Source organism: Xiphophorus maculatus, chromosome 12 (assembly GCF_002775205.1).
Source record: "Xiphophorus maculatus strain JP 163 A chromosome 12, X_maculatus-5.0-male, whole genome shotgun sequence".
NCBI lineage: Eukaryota > Metazoa > Chordata > Actinopteri > Cyprinodontiformes > Poeciliidae > Xiphophorus > Xiphophorus maculatus.
The window spans coordinates 1,457,538-1,484,270 of NC_036454.1; the positions used below are offsets into that span (position 1 = coordinate 1,457,538).

Sequence of the window (26,733 nt, forward strand, 5' to 3'; positions counted from 1 at the left end):
ATGGTTCTGGTTCTGGTCGTGGTTCTGTTCGCAGCAGCAGCTTGGCTCATGACGTCTCTCGGACTTTTTCTTTACTTTAAATCAGTTAAATGACGTCAGAACCAGCATCCCGCCACTTTCTCTGCTGTTTGTCGGGTCAGGTGGGTTCTGGTTCTGGTTCTGGTTCAACATCTCTGTGATCGAACTTTCCCGGTTGCGCTCGGACATGGACCTTCCGGCCTCCGGACGCTCCAGGTTTCTCATCGACTCGCTGCTGGCGCTCAGGCCGCCCGCAGCGCTCCTCTCCCGGCCAAACCCTCCGGAGCTCCCCGGCGGCTTCCCGGAGCCTCCGTCCCCGCAGAGGGAGCCTGTTCCCCGCAGGGAAAGCCCGGCGCTGCCCGGTCCGGCACACCGGCACCGCTGCCTCGGCGCCTCCTTCCTGATCCGGGACATCCTGGCGGACTGCCGGTTCTGTTCTGACCCGGGGCATCCCGAACCGGGAGCCGAACCGATCCGACCGGGACCGGCGGAAAACAGCGCAGGTAAAAATCCAGAAAAGATTCAGGAACAAATCTGATCGATTTGATTAATTTATACTTTTTATTTAATCCTTTAAAAAATAGTTTGAAGGTTTCAGATGTTCACATTTTGATCCAATTTATTATGATTAAGTTCTATTTATTTTTTCAGTTTTATTTTTAGAAAAATATAAAAAAGGTAAAATATCTTTTCAACATAAAATGAATCATGTTCATTTCAACAGAAAAATAATTTAAAAATTGTTTAAGTTTCACTTTATGGAATAAAAATTATTTCACATAAATCTGATGGTGATAATAATAATCAATATTCTGATCGGTTCTGGTCCGAACTTATATTTTAATTACCGGTCAGATAAATGGACCTGGTTCTGGTTCCGAACAGAACTGCTCGGTTCTAATGGACCTCCTGGTTCTGGAGGCAGAAATGCGATAAAATGATGAAAATAAAAATCCAAAGTTTGATGAGGAAAGTTCGGTTTTGCAGTTTTCTGACCGGTTCCGGTCCGGTTCGATGCGACCGGATCAATCCGGCCCGGTTTTTTTCTTGATGAACAATTTGTGTCTGCAGAACCGGCCCAGAGCAGCTCGGTCCAGTCTGACCCGAACCTGAATCACCTGGTTATTTTTACTGGTTTCATCGTCATCTTTAAACGGAACCCATTCGAACCAGCAAGTTCTGATCCGGTCTGACGTCATCTCCACCTGTCCACCCTCAGCCCACGCTGGGCCGGAACCGGGACTCCTGAAGAAAGTCCGGAAGGCCCGAACGGCGTTCAGCGAGCAGCAGCTGACCCAGCTGGAGAGGAGCTTCCAGAACCGGAAGTACCTGAGCGTCCAGGACCGGATGGCGCTGGCGGCGTCCCTGCAGCTCAGCGACACGCAGGTCAAGACCTGGTACCAGAACCGCAGGTAAGCTGGGTCAGAACCGCTCTGACCCAGTTACAGCAGGACGTGTAAATAAAAATCATGAATTCAGCGGAAACCGAACCTGGAGTTTTTAGAGTAAGTCCACCTGCTGCAGCAAACAGAGAGGGGCGGGGCCGGACCGCTGTCAGTCTCATACCTTATATGGAAATGGGACTATTTCATTCCGGAAATGAAGGGGGCGCTAGTGACACTATTTCCTGTACCGACCGTGTTATAATAATTATACTAATTATACTGCCTTCGCCATATGAAAAGCACTAGACAGTACAGCTAAACTCTTCCCTGATCCAAAGACTCTGAGGCAAGTTGACCTTTTGTCCACAGGTTTAATGGTTTCAAGGAAGTGTGAAACTGAAACACACAAAAGGGGATACAAGACTTACAAACATATTCAAAAATATTTAACATCCACCGCAACAACCAAAAAATGATGTAAGAAATAATGATATATAATAATATATTAAACATAACCTACCCACAATGCTTCGTCCGGGCAAAGACAGATACAGATTAAACTGGATTGATTAAACACATGGGTGACATGAATCTAACGCAGCTTGGCTTCCTGGCCGAAGTCACATGACATGTAGCTGGGCCGCACCTCTTAAAGGGAAAGCCCCACCCATATACACACACATAAATCCCCAACAACACACTCCCCGCCTGGCATGCCCCCATGCCACACATTAGACTACAACAGGCCTTAGTCGTTCGGAGAGAAGAGAAGCACTATCTCTGTGACAGGCCTGAGGAAGAGTGAAGAACCTTCTGCTTTGCAGATCTTGACCTCCACCTTCCTGACCTTGCCATCCGTGCTTGGGAAAGTCTGTGTCACAAGTCCAAGAGGCCATTCGTTCCTTGCCAACTGAACGGTCTTGAGGAGTACGACACTTCCTTGTGTAATGTTTGGTTGAGTTACCAGCCACTTTCTGCGTGGCTGCAAGGTTGGGAGAAACTGTTTCCGCCAGCGGTCCCAGAAGGTGTTAGATAAATGTTGGACCTGGCGCCACTGCCGCTTGTAAAGGTCAGAAGCTCCAAACTCTCCTGCAGGTGCTGAAACAATGTTTATTTTCTGAGTGAGTAAAGCAGCAGGTGTTAGGATAAATGAATCATCAGGGTCAGTGGTCACAGGAACTAGAGGTCGAGCATTAATGATTGCTGCAACCTCTGCCATGAAAGTTGTCAGAACTTCATGAGAAAGTTTGTCTTTCATCTGGAGGAACATAGAGTCAAGAATCCGTCTTGCAAGTCCGATCATCCTCTCCCAAGTCCCGCCAAAATGAGAGGCATGTGGAGGATTGAATGTCCACACACAACCTTGATCTGACAGGTATGTTTGCACTGTGGTATTGTCCATGTTGGAAGGTATGTTCAGCTCTTTACAAGCACCGATGAAGTTTGTGCCACGATCCGAGTAGATGTGTTTGACTGGTCCACGAACTGCAATGAATCGCCTGAAGGCATTGATAAAGCTAGATGATTCAAGGGATTCAATGACTTCAATGTGAATGGCTCTCACACTCATACAAGTGAATATTACAGCCCAGCGCTTACTATGTGAAAGACCACCTCTTGTCCGTCGCGAGCAGATGATCCAAGGACCAAAAACATCAAGTCCAATATGTGTAAAAGGAGGATCTGTAGACAGGCGAGCTGCTGGGAGGTCAGCCATTTTCTGAACACTAACGGGAGCTCTAAGTCGTCGACAGACCACACAGTGATGGATAACGCTGCTTGTCTTCCTCTTCCCACCAATAATCCAGAAGCCGGCAGACCGAATGGCACCTTCAGTAAAGAGACGGCCCTGGTGATGTACCTGCTCGTGGTGGTGTCGAATGATCAATGTCGCAATATGATGCTGTGCTGGAATAATCACTGGGGTTTTCTCACTTTGACCAAGGTTGGAATGCTGAAGGCGACCACCAACCTTTAGCAGACCGTCCATGGCAATGAAAGGATCCAAGTTCTTTAGAGGGCTGCTTTGTGGCATTTTTTTCTGTTCCTGAATACACTTAATCTCCTGGGAATATGTCTCCTCTTGTACTGATTTGATGATGATGGCTGAAGCTTGATTTCTCTCCTCAACACTGACACGTGACTTGCAGTAATGCCAGCCTCTGCAGGAATTGCTTTGTGCTGCCTTGACATGAAAAAGATGTGCTATGTGCACAAGGCAGGCCACTGCACAGGTGAGTGACTTCCAGGAAGAAAATCTAGCAAATCGTTGAGAACCTAGATGATCAGGGGATGTTGTTGTGCTCAAAGTAGATGCCAAAGGTCGCACATCAGGATCTGTATCTGGCTCAACCAGATCGCAGCTTCTCTTGGAGACCACTGCCTCAGGCAAGTAGAGAAACTTAGGTCCAGCCAACCAGTTGGTATATACGAGTCGACCAGCAACAACAAACCGGGTTGCATGATCTGCTGGGTTCTGATCTGTGGGTACAAAGTGCCATTGATTTGGGTTAGATGATCTTCTGATCCGTAGTATACGATTACTGACGTATACGTAGAACCGCCTGGTTTCGTTGTGAATATAGCCCAAAACGACCTTACTATCTGTATAGTAAGATACATCACTAAGCTGAAAGTTTAGTTCTGTAGACACTAGGCCAGCTAGCTCAACAGCCAGCACCGCTGCACAGAGCTCTAATCTGGGGATTGTATGCTCTGGACGTGGGGCTAGTTTGGCTTTTCCCATGACAAACCCAATCTGATTGTTACCTTCACCATCTGTGACTTTCAAATACGCAACCGAAGCAATAGCTTTAGTTGATGCATCACAGAATACACACAACTCTTTCTTGTCAGCGGCTGAAGGTGACATTTTGGTGTACAATCTGGGAATTGGAAGTTGAGACAGTTTGGTCAAAGAAGCTCTCCATGCAATCCAGGCTTCCTCTCCTTCCTTTGGTAGAGGGGTGTCCCAATCTCCACTACCTGTTGTGAGCTCTCTTAAGATTGCCTTGCCTTGGATAGTGATTGGTGCTGCGAAACCAAGAGGGTCGTACAGACTGTTGATTGTAGATAAGACACCACGTCGAGTGTATGGCTTTATCTCCTTTGAGACACTAAAGTGAAAACAGTCTGTCTGGAGGTTCCAGCAGAGTCCAAGACTACGTTGCATTGGAAGCTGATCGACATCAAGATCTAGCTCTTTCAAATCACTTGCCCGATCAGATGGTGGAAAAGCCTCCATGACTTCCTTGCTGTTAGCTGCGATCTTGTGCAGTCTCAGGTTTACCTGAGTGAAGTTGGCCCCCCCCACCTTCTTCAAATTAGACAAAATTGGTGTCAAACGTTTGTGCTACGTTTGTGCTGGTTTGTGCAGCAAAAATTTTCGTTTGTGCCGCTATCATTTTAAAGATATAAAGAAATGTTTTTAGAGGTCATCAAAGGTCAACCAGCCCCCCCACCTTCTTCAAATCAGACGAAATGGGTGTCAATCAACTCAGCTACGTTTGTGCTGGTTTGTGCAGCAAAGATTTTCGTTTGTGCTGCTTCGGTTTTGAAGATATTAAGGAAAGGGTAAAGGTCAAAAGGTCAACCAGCCCCCCCACTTTTATTAAATCAGACAAAATTGGTGTCAAACGTTTGTGCTACGTTTGTGCTGGTTTGTGCAGCAAAGATTTTCGTTTGTGCAGCTTCGGTTTTGAAGATATTAAGGAAAGGGTAAAGGTCAAAAGGTCAACCAGCCCCCCCACCTTCTTCAAATCAGACGAAATGGGGGTCAATCAACTCGGCTACGTTTGTGCTGGTTTGTGCAGCAAAGATTTTCGTTTGTGCAGCTATCATTTTAAAGATATTAAGAAAAAAGTTCTAGGGGTCATCAGAGGTCAACCAGCCCCCCGACCTTCTTCAAATCAGACGAAATGGGGGTCAATGAACTCGGCTACGTTTGTGCTGGTTTGTGCAGCAAAGATTTTCATTTGTGCATCTTTGGCTTTGACGATATCAATTTAAACCTTTTGATGTCAAGCGTGCTGGTTTTGCTTTGAACATATGACTGAAAACTTAAAGCAGAGAAGCTTCAGTTATTCCATTATGACCAACTCATGATCACAGTTGTTAACAAATGACTTTTATTTATCTGGATTAACTGACTTTACAATTCATAGCACAGAACTTTCAACAACATTTTACAATAACAGCTTAATCTGTTTAAATAACACTACATTCAACCTTTATATTTTTTGTGTCATCATGCATTCAAAGTTGCCCTTCTGGTGCATGAAATGTTATTTTTGGTGTAATCCATGTTGAAAGACCTTTATCAACCAACATAACTCATCAAGTCATCTTAGTATTATGTTCAGAGCAACATATGTCTAATTTATTAAATGTGAAAAATAGCTAAACATAAACTTGAGTTGAACCATTTTTAAAATAAACTCTGCACCCACTTGGACAAAAGTGCTAATATGCCGTTTACCAAAATACAAAACTACCAGAACAATTAAGGGAAGTGTCTTTTGAACAAAAAATACATCAAACTTTCTTAGGTTCTCAAATGTAATACATTAACTCAAATAACAGCTGACTCACAAAACAAAAAACTACATTCTTTCAAGAAAGCTGACCATTATTCTTTTATGTAGAGCACAGCGTGAGGGCATATGCTGGTCTTTTCAGATGGTGTCGTTGCTTCTTTTCTGAGGTCATCGTACATTTCCCAGGTGCCCGGGGACCTCTTACAAAATGCCACATAATGCCCAATTGTTTCAGGCGTTGGACCCTCCTGAAATGCTATGATGGCTTTCAGTGTGAATCTCTGTTCTTGAAGTTGAAGAGTTGCTGGAAATTCACTGAGGGAAAACTGCTTGGTACTGGGGACACTTTGCTCCACAGTTGTGGCACAGAATTGTCCAAGGTCTGTGTCAATCCAGACAAGTTCTTGCACTCTGTGACTGTGACAAACAGTCCCCATACAGAGACGTTTTCCTGACATGTCAGTTTTACATGCTGCTGGGCATGCATCAGGACTTTGGATTGGTCTTAGGCATGGAGATTCTGCAAGGTGGAGCCCTTGTTCAACAGCAGACTGAAGGTGAGCTATGCCAGAAGATGACAGGACTGACAAGTCAATGGAAATGAAAGGTACTTTCCTTGTATTTGGAATGGAAAGTTTACAGTACTGGGAGGAGCACTGTCTTGTGAAGTGAATACTTGGATTTTCCGTCATTGTATTTTGGATAACTGTGGACACATGGCACTGTGCATCAACATGATGAACACCAGACTTCAACTGAACAGGGCTGAATATTGAGCTCAGAATCTCAGCTCTCAAAGAATAGGTATGTGGAGTGACACCTTTTGAAGTAATATCTTTCACAAGCTGGAACACTTTATTTTTCTCTGTACTTTTTAGCACATTCTGAGCGGAAACACCGTCACAGAAAGCGCAACATAGACCTTGACAGACTGCATCAAAGGCACAGGTGTTGGTGACACAGTATCGTTCCTTGCCGACTCTGATTGGTTGTTGATTATTTCCATTTTTTAAAAGCCCCAGCTTAACTTTTTTCTGTTTTACAGCTGGATCAGAATGGAGCCATTCGGGACAAGGGGAGAGGTATGATGTCAACTTCCTCTTCTTTGGTGGGACTGCAAGGCCTCTCCAGTTTTCCAATGCAGCTGTTTCTTCTTTGTTGGGTTCCTGAGAGCAGTTTTCATCCATTCCTTGTTCCACAGAACTTTTGATTGGATTCTGAAGCTTCACTGTCTCTTCTTGTCTGGCAGCCTCTGCTTCTTTTTTTATTTTTTTGGCAGAACAGATCCTCATGTTGCCCTCAATGAAGCCAAGATGACGTGAAATGAATTTATCAACCCTAATGGGAAGATTTTCATGCTTGAACAAGCCATGTTTAATGTTCTTAAACTCAGCTTCAACATTAGCTGAAGTTGCAGTGAGTTTTTCACTGTGAAATAGGGGAACCATTATTCCAGTCCAGAGAGGTAGGTATCCTCCCAGTCTTATTAGGTGTGGCACGAGCTCAGGTAGGTAGTGCATATTATCTCGGTCGCCATTGACTTCACTGTGGCACTTACTCTCCTCACAAATATCTGTCACCCACCTCCTCAACTCAGTATGTATTTGTGTGCATTGATCCAATCTAAATTCTTCTGCTTCCTCTTCCCTGGGAATGGACATAGTGTCATCTGCGATTTTGCTTTTAAGGTTTGATTTGCACACTTCTGACATGATGGGGTTACCATGAATATCATTACCTTCTGTCTCACTTAATGCCACAGTGGCAATGCTGCGTATTAGGACCTTTGCTTCCTCCAAAGATTGCGACTTGACCAGCTGTGCCATTGAACGCACATAGAAGTCTTTCACCCGATGAGGTTTTTTCCTCAAACAATCCCACTGGGAAATCATTTTGATCAGGTGTGCCACATCCACTCGGATGAAGCATGGGGGCAATTTGCTACATTTGTTCTGAAGCAGAACACCAAAGCACTCATTTACATAGCTCTTCAAATCAGAGAGATGTGTGAAAGCCTTAACTAAAGCACCAAGTAAAGCTAAAGAAAAATCTGAAATTGCCTCTTTTGGAACTGCTGCTCCAGCACGAATCCATTCTGACAACCATCTTGTGATTGCCTGGACATCATGTCTCTCTGACATCATTTGAACCACAGGGATGTGGGAGTTGTCGCTTCCTGTTAAAACTCCTTGATACAGGAAGATATGTCCAGACAAGCCGTTCGGCCTGACAAGCTTTTTTACAACTGAGCCAGTTGCATCGAAAGCAACAATAGGGTGTTTCTCTGTCTGGTACATCATCATTTGGGTAGGACTCCAGTAATGACAGAAGAATTTGTCTAATCCAATGTCACCAATACTTCCACTGTGAGGACAACTACATTTGATTGCCTGTAGTGACAAGATTGGGTTTTTATGAGCCATTTCAGATTCATGTTGTTCTTGTTTGGCTTTACGTATAGTTGCTAAATTTGGTAGATGACTTGGCTCAGGGTCTCCAAAATCCATTAGTTTTTCTGCCTGTGATGCTCTCCACACATGTGGCTGCAGTCTACCTTCACAAAGTTCTTTTTTAACTTCTGCACGCAGTCTTCCAGACAATGGTCTCTTTGAAAACCCCGTGTGCAGGGATTCATCCGTGTTTGCCATCACACACCGAAGCACCATTGGGCACTGCGTGTCTGGTTCCTTTTCACATGTAATGTACAGTTGACCTTTGCACTCTTTACAGAAACCTCTTATTTTTATGAAAGATGACACCTGGTTGGGGTACACCTTGGCTCTTTTAAATGTAAAAGTGCAAGAACTTTTAATTTCATTCCAGATTCCCTGGTTCACAACATGAGTCCATGTGCCTCTCTTCAAAATGGTGTATGTCCGTTTTTTAAACATATCCTTTTTGTATGTGACACTCTCTGGAATCATATGCATCCACTGTTCAAATGGGAGCTCCACATTAAAAGTCTTATTGCCTTTGTTTTGTAAAGGAGACATGCTTTGGTCAAGAGGAGTGTCACTCTCACTGCTATCTGTCCCCGTCATGTTCTTTTCATTATTATAATCAAGAGTAGCCCAGATATTGTGTCTATTTAATTTGACAAATGTGTACAGGGCTTTTGGTGTTAGCTTTTCATCAAGTTGTTTACTGAGCTCTGTCCATATCCCATCACTTGGAGTTGCAATGTTGCCATTTCTTATGACTGTGTTTTTTGAAGCACAGAGGACTTCAATTACAGCTTTTTGGGGAACCAATGACTTCTTTGGCATCTGTTTAGCAAAATGAAAATAAATAAAAAAATCCTGTTAGTTCATTATGTTGAAATATTTCAAATATGGCAGACAATCAATAGGTTATAGCTGTCATTCATAATCTTCAAAATACAGTATATAACTTCCGTATTTGTTCTAAATGCCAAATATTTTGCATTACAGTATGTTACAGATTATCTATGAAAATAAAAATAAGGACTCCTCTGTCTTCGCCCAGTGCTTCCACATGTACATGCATATATATTCATCCATCCATCCATCCATTTTCCAACACCCTTATCCCTAATGGGGTCAGGAGGTGCTGGTGCCTCTCCAGCTAACATTTCAGGCAAGAGGCAGGGTCACCTGGACAGGTCGCCAGTCCATCGCAGATAAACACACACATTACAGAAATCAACACATTATATATGTTGATCTATCTATCTATCTAGATATATCTATATATCTAGATATGGATATATATATATATATATGTAAAGATGGATATATAATGTATGTGTGTATGTATTTGTTACATTGCAATATCCGTCCCCCAATTCTTCTATTTGACAACCACCCCTTTAAGAACATGGTCCTGATGTGGCCTAGTAAAAAAATTGCTTTTCACCATTCATGTAGTATTGCAACTTTATTAAACTTTTATTAAAGTTTTGTAATAAAACTCACACTACTAAGGCATGTAGAGGTTCCATGTGCAACACCTGGTGACTTTTTTCTGCTTGACAGCCAAAATGTCTATGCAAACCACTTTACTCTTTGCTATTTTAGAGCCTTCTCCCAATAGCATTGCATGTCATGACAGCTCTGGCTACTTAGCATAGCCACTTATGACTCCAGAAAATCTATTGTCAGTACATTGTTTTTCTGCCATTATCACAGCGTTTCTGCAGATTGCAATAGCAGAGGTTGGAGGAGAAGCCTGAATATATGTATATATATATTTTTGGCACAGATGAGCTGTCTTATATCATACTGTACTGAAACAGTAACAATTTTGGAAAATATGTAAAAATACATTCCTTTTATGAATCTTGCATACTGCAGGTGCAAGTGGACAAACTTACCTTGATGCACTGCTATGAAGTATTGAAAAGAAGTGTTGCTGTCGATCATAACATTGACCTCAAAAGGGCTGAGTACATGCCAAGCACATGTTTGGTGATTTTCTTATTTTTTGTATTTAAAAAGTACAGTTTGTCTAATAGCACCCTCTAGTGATCAGAAGCTAAGATACAGGTCACCAAGATTGTTTTGGGAGGCATTGTAGCAACCTGTTCATTCGAAATAAGACCAAGTTTAAATTGAATTTCTTCCAGGTTAAAATTAAAGTATTCATATTCATAGGTTAGCAGCTTACAAAATGATAGCAGTACAAATGACAATTTTTGCTATACAAAAACATAAAATATTTAATATATATATATTTTAAATACCCCTGGAGAACATTTTTCTTTATATCTTTAGAATGATAGGAGCACAAATGAAAATCTTTGCTGCACAAACCAGCACAAACGTAGCACAAACGTTTGACACCAATTTTGTCTGATTTAATAAAAGTGGGGGGGCTGGTTGACCTTTTGACCTTTACCCTTTCCTTAATATCTTCAAAACCGAAGCAGCACAAACGAAAATCTTTGCTGCACAAACCAGCACAAACGTAGCCGAGTTGATTGACACCCATTTCGTCTGATTTGAAGAAGGTGGGGGGGCTGGTTGACCTTTGATGACCTCTAAAAACATTTCTTTATATCTTTAAAATGATAGTGGCACAAACGAAAATTTTTGCTGCACAAACCAGCACAAACGTAGCACAAACGTTTGACACCAATTTTGTCTAATTTGAAGAAGGTGGGGGGGCCAACTTCACTCAGGTCTCAGGTTTGACTTGGAGAGAACATCCTGTGTTCTTTTGAGCAAGCTGATGGCAGCTTCAGTTGTGGGTAGAGACTTCAGCCCGTCATCCACATAGAAGTCATTCATCATGAAATGCTGAACATCACTGTCGACATGGAACTCACCACCTTGAACAGACTGGTGCAGACCATTGATGGCCACTGCAGGAGATGGTCTATTTCCAAAGACATGGACTCTCATCCGATACTCGACGATGTCTTTGGAGAGGTCATTGTCTTCAAACCAAAGGAAACGTAAAAAGTTTCTGTCCTCCTCTTTAACTAGAAAGCAGTAGAACATCTGCTCGATGTCTGCTGTAAAGGCAATTGCTTCTTCTCTGAAGCGAATCAGAACTCCGAGGAGTGCATTGTTCAAGTCAGGTCCAGTTAACAGCACATCATTGAGTGATATACCATTTAACTGAGAACTCGAATCAAAGACAACCCGAATTTGTTTTGGCTTTCTTGGGTGGTAAACACCGAATGTGGGCAAGTACCACCTTTCTTCATCTTCAATGAGTGGAGGAGCCAACTCAGCATGGTTATTCTTGAACATTTTGTCAATGAAGCTCAGGAAGTGCTCTCTCATTTCAGGCTTCTTTTCAAGGTTGCGTCTGAGAGATGTGAGACGCTTCAGTGCATGAGACCTATTATTGGGAAGCCGGGGGCGTGGATGTTTAAAAGGCAATGGTGCTATCCAACTATTGTTTGAGTCTTTGCAAAGTCCTTCCTGCATTATCTTCATGAAGTACCCATCCTGAATCGAAGGTGCTACTTGGTTGTCATCTTTGGTTCTCTGAAACACCGAGCATCCTAGATGGGCAGCTTCACAAATAGATGACTCCTCTGAACATCCTGGAATGCGTTCGTTGACTGAAATTCCACCATATGTTTCCTTAACATGAAACACATTTGGACATGATTGGAAAAGTGTTGGACGTCCAATATCTGAAGCAGTGGTGAAGAAGGTACATACTGTTGGTGGTTTGTGGACGTTGCCCAGGCATACGTTGCCTACTATCACCCACCCCAAGTCCAGCTTCTGTGCATAGGGCAGGTTGTGTGTGCCATTCACCTGTTTGCGGACTTTGTGAACACGGAGAATATCACGGCCCAGAAGAAGCATGATTGGTGCTTTTGGATCAACCTCTGGGATCAAGTGCGCCAGTGACTTCAGATGAGGATGGTGGAGTGCTACATCGGGAGTTGGAATCTCATCTCTGTTGTTTGGGATGTCATTACACTCTATAAGACTTGGTAGTGGGAGGTGGACAGTTCCATCCAGAGATTCCACTTCATAGCCGGTAGCTCTTCTTCCTGATACTTGCTTCACTCCAGCGCATGTTCTCAAGGTGTAAGGAGAACTTGAGTCACTGAAAACCTCAAAGAACTGTGATGTAACTAACGAACGGTTGCTTTGTTCGTCTAAGATGGCGTAGACTCTCATAGCCTTGTCCTTAGACCCAGACGGATAAACCTTTACGAGGCTTATTTTAGAACATGATTTCTCAGCGAGATCTCCACCACAAACTTGAGTGCACTGGGCATTGACCTGAGATTGAACAGGGATTTCAAGCTCCCTGCCGTGCCTTGATGCAGGATCTACTTCTGCTGCCCAAGGTGCTGGCCCAGGGTGAAGTACTGTGGGGTGCCTTTCGCTGTTGCATTCTGCGCACAGAATGTTAGCTGTGCAGTTTTTTGCGACATGCAGTGTGGAGGAGCAACATTTAAAGCAAATATGATTCTCCTTCAAGAAGTTCTTACGATCTTCAATGGACTTCTCTCTAAATGCTCGACATTTACGCAGAGGATGTGGCTTTTTATGCAGAGGACACATTTTCTTGCAATCGTCAGATTTTGAGAAGAGCTCGTTTGTGTTTGAGGTAACTGCAGTTTTGTGCGTAGAAACCTCTCTGTGTCTGTTCGCCTTCCAAGCTGTCCGCTCAGCCTTTGGAGCAATCTCCTCTTGAGTGTTGAGATTAAAACTTGGGTCGTTCCTAACGCTTGCTTCTTGACTGATGAAATCCACGAAGTAACCAAACGGTGGATATAAGACCTGATATCTTTGCTTGTATAATGAACCTACTGATGCCCATTTTTCCTGTAGGTTAAAGGGTAGCTTTCGCAGGATGGGATTGATGCCTCTTGCCGTGTCAAGGAAGGTAAGTCCAGGTAAGTCTCCTTCGTCCATAGCTGCCAAGAGTTTGCTTAATAAATCACTCAACTTGAGTAACTTGGAAGAATCTTGGTTCGTTATTTTGGGAAACGTCTCAATTCGTTTGAAGAGGGCGTCTTCTATCATTTCTGCAGAACCATATGTTTGGTCAAGCCGGTTCCAAATCATAGTCAGTCCTGCGTCTGGGCGGTTTATGTGGATCGCTCTAATTTGCTCCACATGTTCGGCTGAATCTTTGCCTAGCCACTTCAGCAGAAGATCCATCTCCTCACTGGATGTCAAATGTAAACCATGGATGGCAGACTGAAATGATCGTTTCCAAGCCCTGTAGTTCTGAGGTTTATCATTAAACTTGAGTAAACCCGTAGACACCAGTTCCCGTCGAGCCAGATAGCGAACGAAGTCATTCACGTTCAAATCGTCAAATTTAGGATTTGAAAATGATGAATGTGGAGGATGATCACTGACGTTCACTTGTGGCGTGAAGGGTCGTGTTGGAGTAAAGTGATCATGTTCGAGTCGAACTGTGTTTTTCTCACGAGTGAGCTGCTGCTGGGGAGTCTGGCAAAATAACTGGGTTCCTGAATCATCTTTCTTTGGAATGAAAGGCTTAACATCTGGCATAAGATGCATAGGTGAAGCCTCAGCATCTGGCTGCGGCTTTGAAGGAAGTGTGAGTTGTTTATCCACATCCAACTGTTGACCGTGGTTGAGAACGTACTCTTTCGTTCGTTTGGTGGCTTCTAAGGAAGGTATTTCCCAGTTAAGCTGATTGGATGGATTTTTTTTCATATCGGCAGCTGCTTCCAGTGCTTCAGCTTCAGCGACAGCTGCAGCCGTTTCCTTTTTTATGCTCAGAATGTCCATTGATGCTTCCAATTTAGCCTTTTGCAGTTTTAAGTTAGCCTCCTCTTCAGCAAAGGCGAGGCGTGCTTTTGCTGCTTCCGCTTTTGCTCTTGCTTTAGCAGCAGCAGACTCTGTAGTAGATGCTCTTGACTGTACAGAAGAACATGAAGCTTGAGATCGTGTCTCCCACGTTGCAGCCTCCTCTGTCATGATTACTTGTTTTCTTGTTGTGATTTAGAGAGGTGAATGTTGTAATAATAATTCACTGGCTGGGTACGTTGATGCGTATTTCGAGTCTTCCAGCTTAAACTGCGATGTCTAGCCCACTGAGAAGTGTGGTTTCACTATACTGCCTTTGCCATATGAAAAGCACTAGACAGTACAGCTAAACTCTTCCCTGATCCAAAGACTCTGAGGCAAGTTGACCTTTTGTCCACAGGTTTAATGGTTTCAAGGAAGTGTGAAACTGAAACACACAAAAGGGGATACAAGACTTACAAACATATTCAAAAATATTTAACATCCACCGCAACAACCAAAAAATGATGTAAGAAATAATGATATATAATAATATATTAAACATAACCTACCCACAATGCTTCGTCCGGGCAAAGACAGATACAGATTAAACTGGATTGATTAAACACATGGGTGACATGAATCTAACGCAGCTTGGCTTCCTGGCCGAAGTCACATGACATGTAGCTGGGCTGCACCTCTTAAAGGGAAAGCCCCACCCATATACACACACATAAATCCCCAACAACACACTAATAATAACGTATTTTATTTGACAACGCCTTTTAAAACCCAAGAAGACTTTCAACATTAAAATACAAATTAAATAGTAAAGAAATGGCTACATAACGTGATATGTCACGTGGTATGTCTGTCACGTGGTAAGTCCCTTTTTATTTTTAAATCTTTATTAAATCTTTATTTAAAATGATATTAGTAACAAACAATGTAGAATAAGCAACAATAAGGAAACATTATGGAGATGTATTTATCTATCCTTACACCCAATCTATCTCAAACAAAAGTAATAAAACATGAATCAAATCAATATTTTGGAGACAAATGTACATTACATTAAGAGCACATTTATCCATCCATTAATTATCATGAATTATCCCTATAGTTGGGTCATGAGGGCTGCTGACCCTGGACAGATCGCCTGTCCGTCACAGATTAAGAAAACAGATAAAAACAAATGAAGTTCAAATAATATATTTTGATGTTGTGAATGGTACTCTTAAAATAAATAAGTTACAATCTAAAATATAATAGCCTCTGGCTTATTAAATAAGAACTAGATGGAAAAGAGGTTTGGTCAGTAAAACATTTAGTCAACAATTTTGGCCAACTTAGTACGTCCATTCACAGAGCACTTTTGTTGTTTATTTGCCAAATATTTTTCTTATTATTCACATTGTGAATATAATTTACAAACAAACCAAAAGACTTCTGAACTTCTAACAAGTGCCACTCAGAAAACTAGAATATTTTTGGTTGATTCTATAAACCATAGCCATATAAACTAATAGCTGACCTGGCTCAGTTATTATCATTGTTTACCATAATGTCTCATTGGAAACTTTTGCTATAAGGACTCCAGTTCAACCAGTAAACTGACTGGTGTCCCACTATTCCATTTATAAATTCCATATCAATTCTATCAATTGCAATCGATTCATAAAATAAAGACCTTAAATATCCAATTGTTGCAAAACCCAAAGAGATTAATTAAAACTTTAAATGTAGCTTCAGCCTGGAAAGACTCACACAGAGAGAAAGTTTTAGAAAGTTTATTTGACAAGAAATAATCTTTGGGGCTCGGACCCCGGCAGTAGACACTGCGCTGGTAACTGCCAGAGAGAATGATCTTTTTTCTATATGAAAACCTTTTTGAATAAAGTCACTGGTTACATAAATTAAACCAATGTGTAATTTCTAACTATAACTGTCTTCATCTTATCTGCTCAGCCAATCACCTGATCATGTGTCTCCATCCCAGCCTAACGGCGCCGGGCTCATCTCTCTTCATAAAGTCAGGATACCTTTAATCTTATGTTTGTATTATGACTTTGTAACTGAACAATATGTTTCTGTATGTGCTACTTTATTACAAAAACCCAACAGTTGATTCTGTTAAAACATAAACTTAGCTGTATGTCAGGTTTGTAAAGAAAATTTGTATTGATTCCAGTCATTGTTCAAAAAGTATAGGAAACATTGTATTTACACATATAAAATATTGCAAGTTATTAGCTTTGCTTGCATTTAAACTTTTTAAAACAAGGTTATCCTATTGTTAAACAACGCTGTTACAATATATTTACAACTACTTTATTGGTTCTACTCTCTCCAACAAATTACAGCCACAATGTAACTTTGTGTGGAAACGGCACCATTTCTATGAAAACTAAATAATGTAAATCAACTGAGCTACAAGAAAAGGAACATTCAAAAATGTAAATAATACTGAAAGAACACATTATTAAAAAGGATGACTGCACACGTCAAAAGGCAAATATTCTTCAGCAGAAATTATTTAAAATGGCCTGTCACAAAAAAAACTAACAATGTGTGACAACTGAAATGTGTGAAAGACTGAGGAAAGCAACTAATATTCTCCTTGCATTCAGTATTGACAGCCAGTGCAGTGTCCAGGTTGGCCATCACAGTAGTTACCAGGGTACTCTCCTCGTCTTCCATCGCCGGTCAAGCCCACAGTCTTTATATTACCGGTGGCAGGAGGAACACGTTACAACCGCAAAAGGAATCCGGTTTTCTGCCTTGAATGTTTGTTTTTTTAATCACTGTCTTTTTATTGAGTTTTTTTTTCCTTTAGTACATACAGTTTGTGAGTACAAAGAAGTGTATCTAACACATACATGAAATAATACACACAGAGAAAATAATCCCTCCAAAGTAATCCCATTTAGCCCACCCAGGTCACTGCCTAGTAGGTCCACCCACTACATTCCTATCCCTGACAGAAACTGAACACATTTTAATAAAATTAATTAACTTAATTAATCTGGAGCCTTATTGTATGTTTTGAAATGAGTCAAGAAAGGGTCCCATGTTTTTTCAAATTTACCAGTTGCATGTTGAAGAGAACATCTAATCCTTTCCAGTTTTAAACACGACATAAGGTCACATAGCCACTGTTTATGAGTTGGAGGGGCAGCACCCTTCCACCTGGTCAGAACTGTGCGCCTCGCTATCAGTGAGCAAAATGCCAGGGCCCGCCGCCTAGAGGCCGACAAAGGCAACCCCCCGCCACTGAACCCAAAGAGAGCCAAGAGGGGGCCAGGTGTTACCACCACCCCGGCCAACCCTGACATCGTACGAAAAACATCTGTCCAGAACTGACCAAGAGCGGGGCAGGACCAGTACATATGAACTAGTGTGGCTACAGCAGTTTTGCATTTGTCGCAGTATGGGGTGACTTCTGGATAGAAACGAGACAGTTTGCTTTTGGAGAGATGGGCTCTATGTACTATTTTGAACTGAATGAGACAATGGCGCGCACACAGAGACGTTGTATTCACCAGTTTAAGTATAGAGTCCCATGTCTCATCTGGTATAGATATATTCAAATCTTCTTCCCATGAAGTTTTAAGTTCAGGTGAGGAGGTCTCTTTCATACTCAACATTTTATCATAAAGCCAAGAAACCAGCCCTTTACGGGTCGGGTTCAATAATAGGATGGTTTCCAATAGTGTAAACTCTGGCAGAGAAACTGAGCCTGATAAGTGAGACTGAATAAAGTTTCTGGTTTGCAAATATCTAAAAAAATGGGATTTAGGTAAACCATATTTAGTGCTAAGTTCCTCAAAGGATGCCAAATTCTTCTCTAAAAAAAGGTCCTTAAAATAAGTAAGCCCCCTCCGGTGCCACTCCAGGAACACCCCATCCTGAACAGATGGTTTGAAAAAATGGTTAAGTGCAATTGGACTTAAGAGGGAAAAGTCATGAAGTTTAAAGTATTTCCTAAATTGGCCCCATATTTTCAGTGAGTGTTTCACTACAGGGTTTGAAATAGCGCTAACTGAAGAGAGTGAGAGTGGGGAACAGAGCAAGGCAGGAATGGATATATTGTTACCACTGCGCAGCTCCATAGCCACCCAGTCAGGACAGTCACCCAGGTTGTAGTAGAAATACCAAAACATTGAGCATCTAAGGTTGGCGGCCCAATAATAAAACCGGAAATTGGGGGAGGCAAACCCCCCTGCTGTTTAGGTTTTTGGAGTTGTAATTTATTAAGCCTTGGGCGTTTACCCTGCCAAATAAAAGACGAGAGAGTCGAGTCTAGCTCATTAAAAAAAGTATTAGGAATAAAAACAGGTAATGCCTGAAAGAGGTATAAAAATTTGGGCAGTATATTCATTTTAACTGAGTTGATACGTCCCACAAGGGACATGGAAAAGGGCGTCCACTTTGTGAGGGATCCCTTCACTTGGTTCAACAGTTGAATCAGATTCTCTTTGAACAGGTTTTTATGTTTTTTTGTCACTGTGACACCAAGGTATGTGAATTTTTGTCTTTCAATTCTGAATAGCAGATTGGCTAAATCTGACATATTGGCTTTATTACCTATTGGGAGAAGCTCACTTTTGGTGAGGTTCAGCTTATACCCAGAAATCTGACCAAATTGGCTAAATATGTCGAGAGCAAAAGGCAATGAGGTTGATGGTTTGGAAACAAAAAGTAGAAGGTCATCTGCATAAAGCGACACTTTATGTTCCATATCACTCCTCCAAATGCCGGAAATCTCTTTACTGGTTCTAAGTGCAATGGCGAGGGGCTCTATGGCCAGATCAAAAAGCAGGGGACTAAGAGGACAGCCCTGACGGGTGCCTCTTTGTAATTTAAAAGGTTTTGAGGTCTGAAAATTGGTACGAACTGTGGCAGACGGTTGCTGGTATAATAGTTTAATCCATGAAATGAAGTTTCCTCCAAAGCCAAATCTACTAAGGACCGCAAAAAGATAGTCAAACTCAACCCGGTCAAAGGCTTTTTCAGCGTCCAGAGAGACAACACACTCATCTGAATCTGAGGCGCTGGAATAAATGATATTAAGCAGCCTTCTAACATTGAAATATGAGTGCCGACCTTTAATGAAGCCTGTTTGGTCTTTTGAAATAACCGATGGCAAAACAGTTTCAAGTCTACGGGCAAGAATTTTGGCTAAGATTTTGACATCTGTATTTAGGAGAGAGATAGGTCTGTATGAGGTGCATTCCACTGGATCTTTGCCCTTTTTTGAAATAAGAGTGATGCAAGCCTCATAAAATGACTGAGGGAGGGACTCTTGTTTAAAACAGTCAGTAAGGGTGGAGCTGAGCTCCACAGAGAGTAAGTCTGAGAATTGTTTGAAAAATTCTGAGGGGAGACCATCCGGTCCTGGGCATTTGCCAGACTGCATTGAGGCTATTGCTAGGGAGACTTCTGCCTGGGAGATGGGTTCATCTAACCTGTTCTTGAGTTCTGGTGAAATTACAGGCATGTGAAGTTTAGCCAAGAAATCAGCAGTCATGTTGGAATTGGTCTGTGATTGTGAGCTGTAGAGCTCCTCGTAGAAGTCCCTGAATGCATCATTAATCTGACCGTGATCTGTGACTATACTGCCATCTTGTTTTCGAATTCTAGAGATATTTTGCCTTGCCCTAGAGCCCTTGAGCATGGTCGCTAATAGTTTATCGGGTTTGTCGCCATGCACATAAAATTTGGATTTGTTGTGTAAGAGCAGGCGTTCAGCTGAGTGTGTTGTCAAGAGGTCAAGCCTTGTTTTAAGTTCAACGCGCCTTTTGAACAGTTCAGGACACTGATTCAGAGCATATTTTATATCAACCTCTTTGATTTGTTGAATTAGGTTGTTCTGTTCATAGGTGGACAGTTTTTTAATTTTGGCTGAGTAGGCAATAATCTGGCCTCTAATGTAGGCCTTAAAAGTATCCCACACCACAAGGCTGGAGGTCTCATGGGAGGAGTTAGTGGCGAAAAAGAAACGCATCTCATCCTGAATAAACTTTACAAAGTTTTTATCAGACAGTAGGGTTGAATTGAAACGCCATGATCCAGTTCTTAGGGGGAGGTGAGGAAGGGACAGGGACAAAGTGAGTGGGGCGTGGTCTGAGATAACTATGCTATGATAGTCACAGGAACGGATCTGCTGCAGCCATTTAGCATCTGTAATAAAATAATCAATTCTTGAGTAAGTTTTGTGTACATGTGAAAAGTATGAGTACTCCCTCTTGTCAGGATTTAAAGTACGCCACACATCACACAGCCCGTACTCAGATAAAAAGGTTTGGATGACTGATGCAGACTTGCTTATGGCATTACTTTTAAGGGATGAGCAGTCCAAAGCTGGGTCCAACCAACAGTTGAAATCACCCCCCAGGACCAGTGAGTATTTATTGAGGTCAGGTAGGAAAGAGAATAGTTGTTTAAAAAAATTCTCATCATCTGTATTAGGAGCATAAACATTGACCAGGGCGACCAGAGTGCCATGCAGTTTCCCACTTACAATAATAAACCTGCCATGTTTATCAGCCACCACATTATCGGCCTCAAACGGAGTATTCTGGCTGATCAGTATAGAAACCCCTCGTGCCTTAACCTGAAAATGGGAGTGAAAACATTGTCCCTTCCAGCAAGCCAGGAGACGACCCCCGTCCAAGGTCCTGATGTGAGTCTCCTGCAGAAACACCACATCTGTATTAAATCGTTTAATATGGGAAAAAACCTTCCTTCTCTTCACTGGGTGGTTTAAGCCTTTAACATTCCAACTTAAAAAATTTAAATACTGACTCATACGATTTCAGAGTGTACATGTTATCCTACTTTGATAGGTACGATAGCAGTATGGCAGGCAGAGATTGGAACAAAAGAGGTGAAGAGAGGTTGCAGTACCTTGCAGGACCCCTGGCAGTGACCTTAGCCTTACCCTCCCCCCCAAAACCTCCCCCAAACATAAACAGCTTCTAAACAAAAAATAACAATGTAGCAGCAAGCTCTTCAAAATTAACATTCTTAGAGATCCAATCTTCCAGTAACCAATAACCTTGGAATAAAAAAAACTGAACTTTCTATAGCAAACTAACCACTGCTCCTAGTGGGTATGAAGTAGGTATAGACCCCCCCACATGGATATAGATTTTGAGACATAGTTTACTGGTTGTCGTAAACACCATAGGAAAGTAGTATTGCAATACAAATTGAGGCAACCACAGGAAATGGAATGATAGAGCTACCCTTCCATTCATTAAGTCCAATACCAGCCAAAAGGATGGCCAGAAAATGTCCATTGGAAATACGGCAATATGACGAGTCTATTTTTACAGTACCTACTGCGTCCTGAGGAAAAGCAGCCTGCCTGTGTTTCTGAAGAAAGCCCTCGGCAAAACGTTGCTCCTTTATTGGTCTTCCTGTGGTTTTGGAAGCCTCTTGATGAACTGTTGAGCCTCTTCCACAGAACCTAAACATTTTTTGGCACCGCTGGATTGCGCAATGCGGAGACGGGCTGGGAAGAGAAGAGCCGGCTTCAAGCCCCGTTTGTAGAGCTCCGCCATGATGTCCTTATACTCTGCGCGCTGGGCCAGGACGTCTGGACTGTAGTCCTCCACAATACGAACAGACGCACCTTTGTAGTCGAGCTTTCCTCTCTTCCTGGCTTCCCGAATGATGAGATCTTTAGTCAGGTATCGATGCAGGCGAAGGATCACCGGGCGGGGAGGACGTCCTGCGGGCCGTTTGGCTGCCAGAGAACGGTGCGCTCTATCGAGCTCTGGTGGAGATGGGAGCACCTCTTTCCCAAATAGCTCACAGAGAAGGTTGGAAAAAAAGTGAGTAGGGCGCCCACTTTCAGTGTCTTCGGGCAGACCGAGGATGCGAATATTCTGCCGTCTGCTGCGGCTCTCTAGGTCAGTCACTTTATCTTAGCGTTGTCTTCACGGAGAGCAGCACATGAGTCTTCGAGGCGAGCCGCTCGCTGGCCCAGATCCTCTGTTGCGAGCTCCAAGGAAGAGATATGCTCTGCCTGTTCCTCCAGGGCCTGCCGCACCTGGTCTAGCTTGGAGCTCAGCATGTTGACAGAAGACCTGAACTCAGATTTCAGATCCTCACCATGCTGCTGAAAAAGTGCGGTGATAGCCTCTAGGGTTAAGCTAGCGTCCTCCTTCTTACTTCCTTTCGCGCTCTTACAGGCCATCTCTAGTGTGCAAATAATCAAAAATACTTGCCAAGAATGTTTTTTGTATCGATAGGCGGCGTAGAATTAGTTTTCTGTGGGGTGAATTTAGTTAAAAGTCTGGATTTTTCCGGAGCAGTCCGTTGCTACGTCTAACCTGTCCGCATGGCAAACCGGAATCTGCCTTGAATGTTTTTGAAAATTTTCCCCAGTTGATCTCACCTGTTAATGAAAAATCGATTTCATGTAGTTGAAATCTAATTTCACATGTTTTAGGTGAAAAAAGTCAAAGGTCCTTACCATCCAGCCAAGCAAAGTGAGTCTTCTTCCTGAAAACTGGCTCAGACTCAACGGCTTCAAAGCACCTGCAGGTCGATGCCAAGGTGAGGTAGGCTGAGTCTCCCTGTGCTAGCGCCACCTCCTGGAGAACAGCTTCAAGAACATTCAGAGGCATCTGAAAAAAACAAAATAAAAAATCACATTGCACATTATGATCAGTAAAACGGTAGTTAATAATAGCCATTTCACCAAATACTTTGTTACTCTTACTAGTGTAGTTTATTGCAGTTACTTACTAAAACTATATTGAAGTTGTGCTACTCGTCATTATATTATCACATCTGGGTACTACACCCAACTATAATGGCTGCTGTTAGTTTATAAAATATATTAGACTTTCCAGAAATTTAACATTGGTGTACACAACATATTTAAAAAAGATTAACCTTTAAAAATAAAAGAGAAACACTAGAAAACTGGTAAGTATGTAAAAAATATTTTATATTTTTCAAGTGTAGTTATACATACCGTTATGTTGAACCATAGCAGTTTGTGCTAAATGGCTCTGTAGCTTGTATGAGCAAAGGGACAGAAATATTTATGTTCATGTTGCAAATAGATACGTGGATCTGTATAATGAAAATAAAAAATAAAGTTTGAGCATAAAACACATTTCTCAATTATACATGTTGTAGCTCCAAAGTGACAACTCTGGCACGGCTTCCTTAAGACGGGCTCTTTATTTTTTGCCGTGAAAACTACAGCAATAAAACACAAAGCTTTAGACATGGATATATTTACAGACAGACAGACAGACAGACAGACAGACACCTGCTTTGACAAAGGTTGCCTCATGGCCGCTGCCACTTCGGAGGTTTTTAACCTGTTGTTCTTCACTCTAAACCAAAATATTAAGTAATTAAAACACCATAAAACACCATAACCAATGAATTCACAAAACATTACAAACATAACTACAAAATACCTGGACAGCTACAGGACATGAGGCTGCTACACATAGCTTCTGCTTCTTCTATGGTTATTTAAGTCTCGCAGCCTCACACATTGCACACAAATCTCGCGATAACGTTCGACAAAAAATAATTTGACACAAAATAAAATACAATCATTTAACACAAATCTTAAAACGTGAACCAAACAACTTAAAATACATTATTCTATCTTGTAGAAATAAACATACATTTTTTCAAGAAATAGACTATTTTATTGACACTTACACATGTTATGTACTTTTCTATTTTTATCTAATGGTGCCCTGCGGGATAATAACTAGCTATGCTACATGCTAAAATTAGCCTTCCCCTGTATGAATTACGAATTTCACTAGTTTACAGCTGTTAATTGTATTTTCAACCTAATCTAGAAAAGCGTATTGATTTACTACGTGAAAAAATGTAAGAAGGTAAAAATACCTTTTGTTGACTTTGTGAGTTTTGCATTGATCCGTGATCGTGAGCCGAACACCAGTGGAACAACCTCTCAGAATATGGCAAGCCGTTTTAACATAAATTCGGTTTCGTCTGACTATCCGCAATGGGCTCTTTGCACCTGCTGCGCTGACGTTACATCCGCATGCACAAATGAGGCTCTTGTTTCCGCTCTGAGTTACCATGACAGCTAGAAAAGTCAAAGTCTTATTTCAGACGCAAATAAAACAATACTATGAACATTGCTGTCTTCCTAATATAAAGGGCTTTTAAGTTTTCATGGATTTCCAAGCGACCCTGAATTAAGAAGACGGTGGCTTGTAAATATTCGTCGCTACCAGTTAAAGCTAACGCAGCACAGCAAAGTTTACAGCCTTCACTTCACTCCGGATCAACTTGTTCAGCCTAAAGCAGAAGGTAAAGGAGCCTCCTGTGTTATTTCCATGGAATCACTTCTGTATTCAGCCTGAAAGAGTTTATGGGAACCAGAGAGCAGACCAGAGCCAGACAGCCGAGCTACTGACCCGCCTGTACACACTGCTGGAAACACCGTCCTGCTTCACAAGAAACATGCAAAACTAATAAAGCGAAATAAGAACACGGTCAAAATGTAATTAGCGATATCTTAAATCGCTAAAACGTCTAGTCATAAAACAATTTGATATCTGGAATGTAAGGGCGGCAAAACCGAATTTATGTTAAAACGGCTTGCCAGAGTCAGACTTCTTCCTTTCCTCTTAACCCGCGTCTTAAGGTATTTATACTAGTGATTATGAAAATAGCGCCCCCTTCATTTCCGGAATGCAATAGTCCCATTTCCAAATAAGGTATGTGACTGACGGAAAGGTCCGTCCCCGCCCCTTTCTGTTTGCTGCAGCGAGGTCCTTCTCGGTCGGGTTCTGGATCCATCGGAACCGATCGGCACGTCTATAGGCGTCTTCCCATCAGATTCGGTTCCGCCTGCGGCTCCGAATCTCATCTGTTGAACTACGGACACCGTGAAGGTCCAAACAGCGGCGGAGAAACGTCAAACGGGGGCACGGGTGGCCACGGCGCAAGCACACACACACACACACACGCGCAGCACACACACCACACACACACACGCGCAGCACACACAGCGCAGCACACACACACGCGCGCAGCACACACACGCGCATCACACACACACGCGCGCAGCACACACACACGCGCGCAGCACACACACACACACGCGCAGCACACACACACACACGCGCAGCACACACACACACACGCGCAGCACACACACACACACACGCGCAGCACACACACACACACGCGCAGCACACACCACACGCGCAGCACCACACACGCGCAGCACACACACACGCGCAGCACACACACACACGCGCGCAGCACACACACACACACACACACGCGCAGCACACACACGCGCAGCACACACGCGCGCACACACACACACTCTCTCATCACACACACACACACACACACTCTCATCACACACACTCTCATCACACACTCTCTCATCACACACACACACTCTCATCACACACACACACACTCTTATCACACACACTCTCATCACACACACACACACTCTCATCACACACACACACACTCTTATCACACACACTCTCATCACACACACACACACTCTCATCACACACACTCTCATCACACACACTCTCATCACACACACACACACTCTCATCACACACACACACTCTCATCACACACACACTCTCATCACACACACACTCTCATCACACACACACACACTCTCTCATCACACACACACACACACACACTCTCATCACACACACTCTCATCACACACACACACTCTCATCACACACACACACACTCTTATCACACACACTCTCATCACACACACACACACTCTCATCACACACACACACACTCTTATCACACACACTCTCATCACACACACACACACTCTCATCACACACACTCTCATCACACACACACACACTCTCATCACACACACTCTCATCACACACACACATTCATATATCTATAATGTATCCAGACTCACAGATGGCCGTAAATAGATAATAGATATTAGATAATAGATAATAGATAATAGATTGTTCTCCACTCATCCCAGCCTGATGTTCCACTGTAACCTAAAGCTTTGGGTGGGGGAACCAGATCCGGTTCTAACTCTGGATTTCTGTTTCAGAACCAAGTGGAAGCGCCAGGCCGCTTCCGGTTTGGACCTGCTGGCTGCGGCTGGGCGGCTGCTCCTCCCGCCTCACTTCCTGTGTCCTCTGACCCCCGTGGCCCCGCCCACGACGGACCCGCACCTGCACGGAGGCCACACCCACCGACCTTTGGTCCTCCGTCGGTTTCAGAACCTGACCCGGTCTCTGAAACCGGACCGGGCGGCCTGGATGCCGTGATGTCACCGCAGTGTCCTTCCGTTTCCATGGAACCCGAGGGGGTGGTTCTGGAACTGCAGCGGTTCCATCAGGTCAAAGGTGAAAGAAAGCTGCTCTCCAATTGGACAGAAATCTCTCGTCTGGAAGCAGAACCAGAATCTGTGGATCTGCAGCCTGAAGGTCCAAAAGGTTCTGTGCTGAAGCTCTGGGTTTGTTCTGGTTCTGTGGAACCAAACGGACCATCAGAACTCCTGGACCCTGATCAGTCAGATCCAAACCGCCTGGAGGCCCGGTTCTGA

General features: G+C 42.9%; 1 protein-coding gene across 2 annotated transcripts; it reads left to right on the plus strand.

Moving 5' to 3' along the window:
* LOC111610304 (barH-like 1 homeobox protein) lies at positions 1 to 26,713 on the plus strand. 2 transcript variants are annotated; one of them, XM_023343680.1, is made up of 3 exons: positions 1 to 521; positions 1,238 to 1,430; positions 26,236 to 26,713. In XM_023343680.1, the coding sequence occupies exons 1-3, from the start codon at positions 206 to 208 to the stop codon at positions 26,453 to 26,455; spliced, it is 729 nt and encodes a 242-aa protein (XP_023199448.1). In that variant the 5' UTR covers positions 1 to 205; the 3' UTR covers positions 26,456 to 26,713. The 2 variants fall into 2 exon arrangements, 1 of the variants encoding a protein (XP_023199448.1); XR_002753578.1 differs by lacking the exons at positions 1 to 521; positions 1,238 to 1,430 and adding an exon at positions 24,583 to 25,055 and having other exon boundaries at positions 26,236 to 26,322.
* The last annotated feature ends 20 nt before the right edge of the window (positions 26,714 to 26,733 follow it).

Excerpts from the sequence above, each read along its gene's own strand:
- LOC111610304 (XM_023343680.1), top strand. The coding sequence starts at position 206 with ATGGACCTTCCGGCCTCCGGACGCTCCAGGTTTCTCATCGACTCGCTG. Across the intron at positions 522-1,237 it reads ACCGGCGGAAAACAGCGCAG|CCCACGCTGGGCCGGAACCG; the intron begins GTAAAAATCCAG and ends GTCCACCCTCAG. Across the intron at positions 1,431-26,235 it reads ACCTGGTACCAGAACCGCAG|AACCAAGTGGAAGCGCCAGG; the intron begins GTAAGCTGGGTC and ends TTTCTGTTTCAG.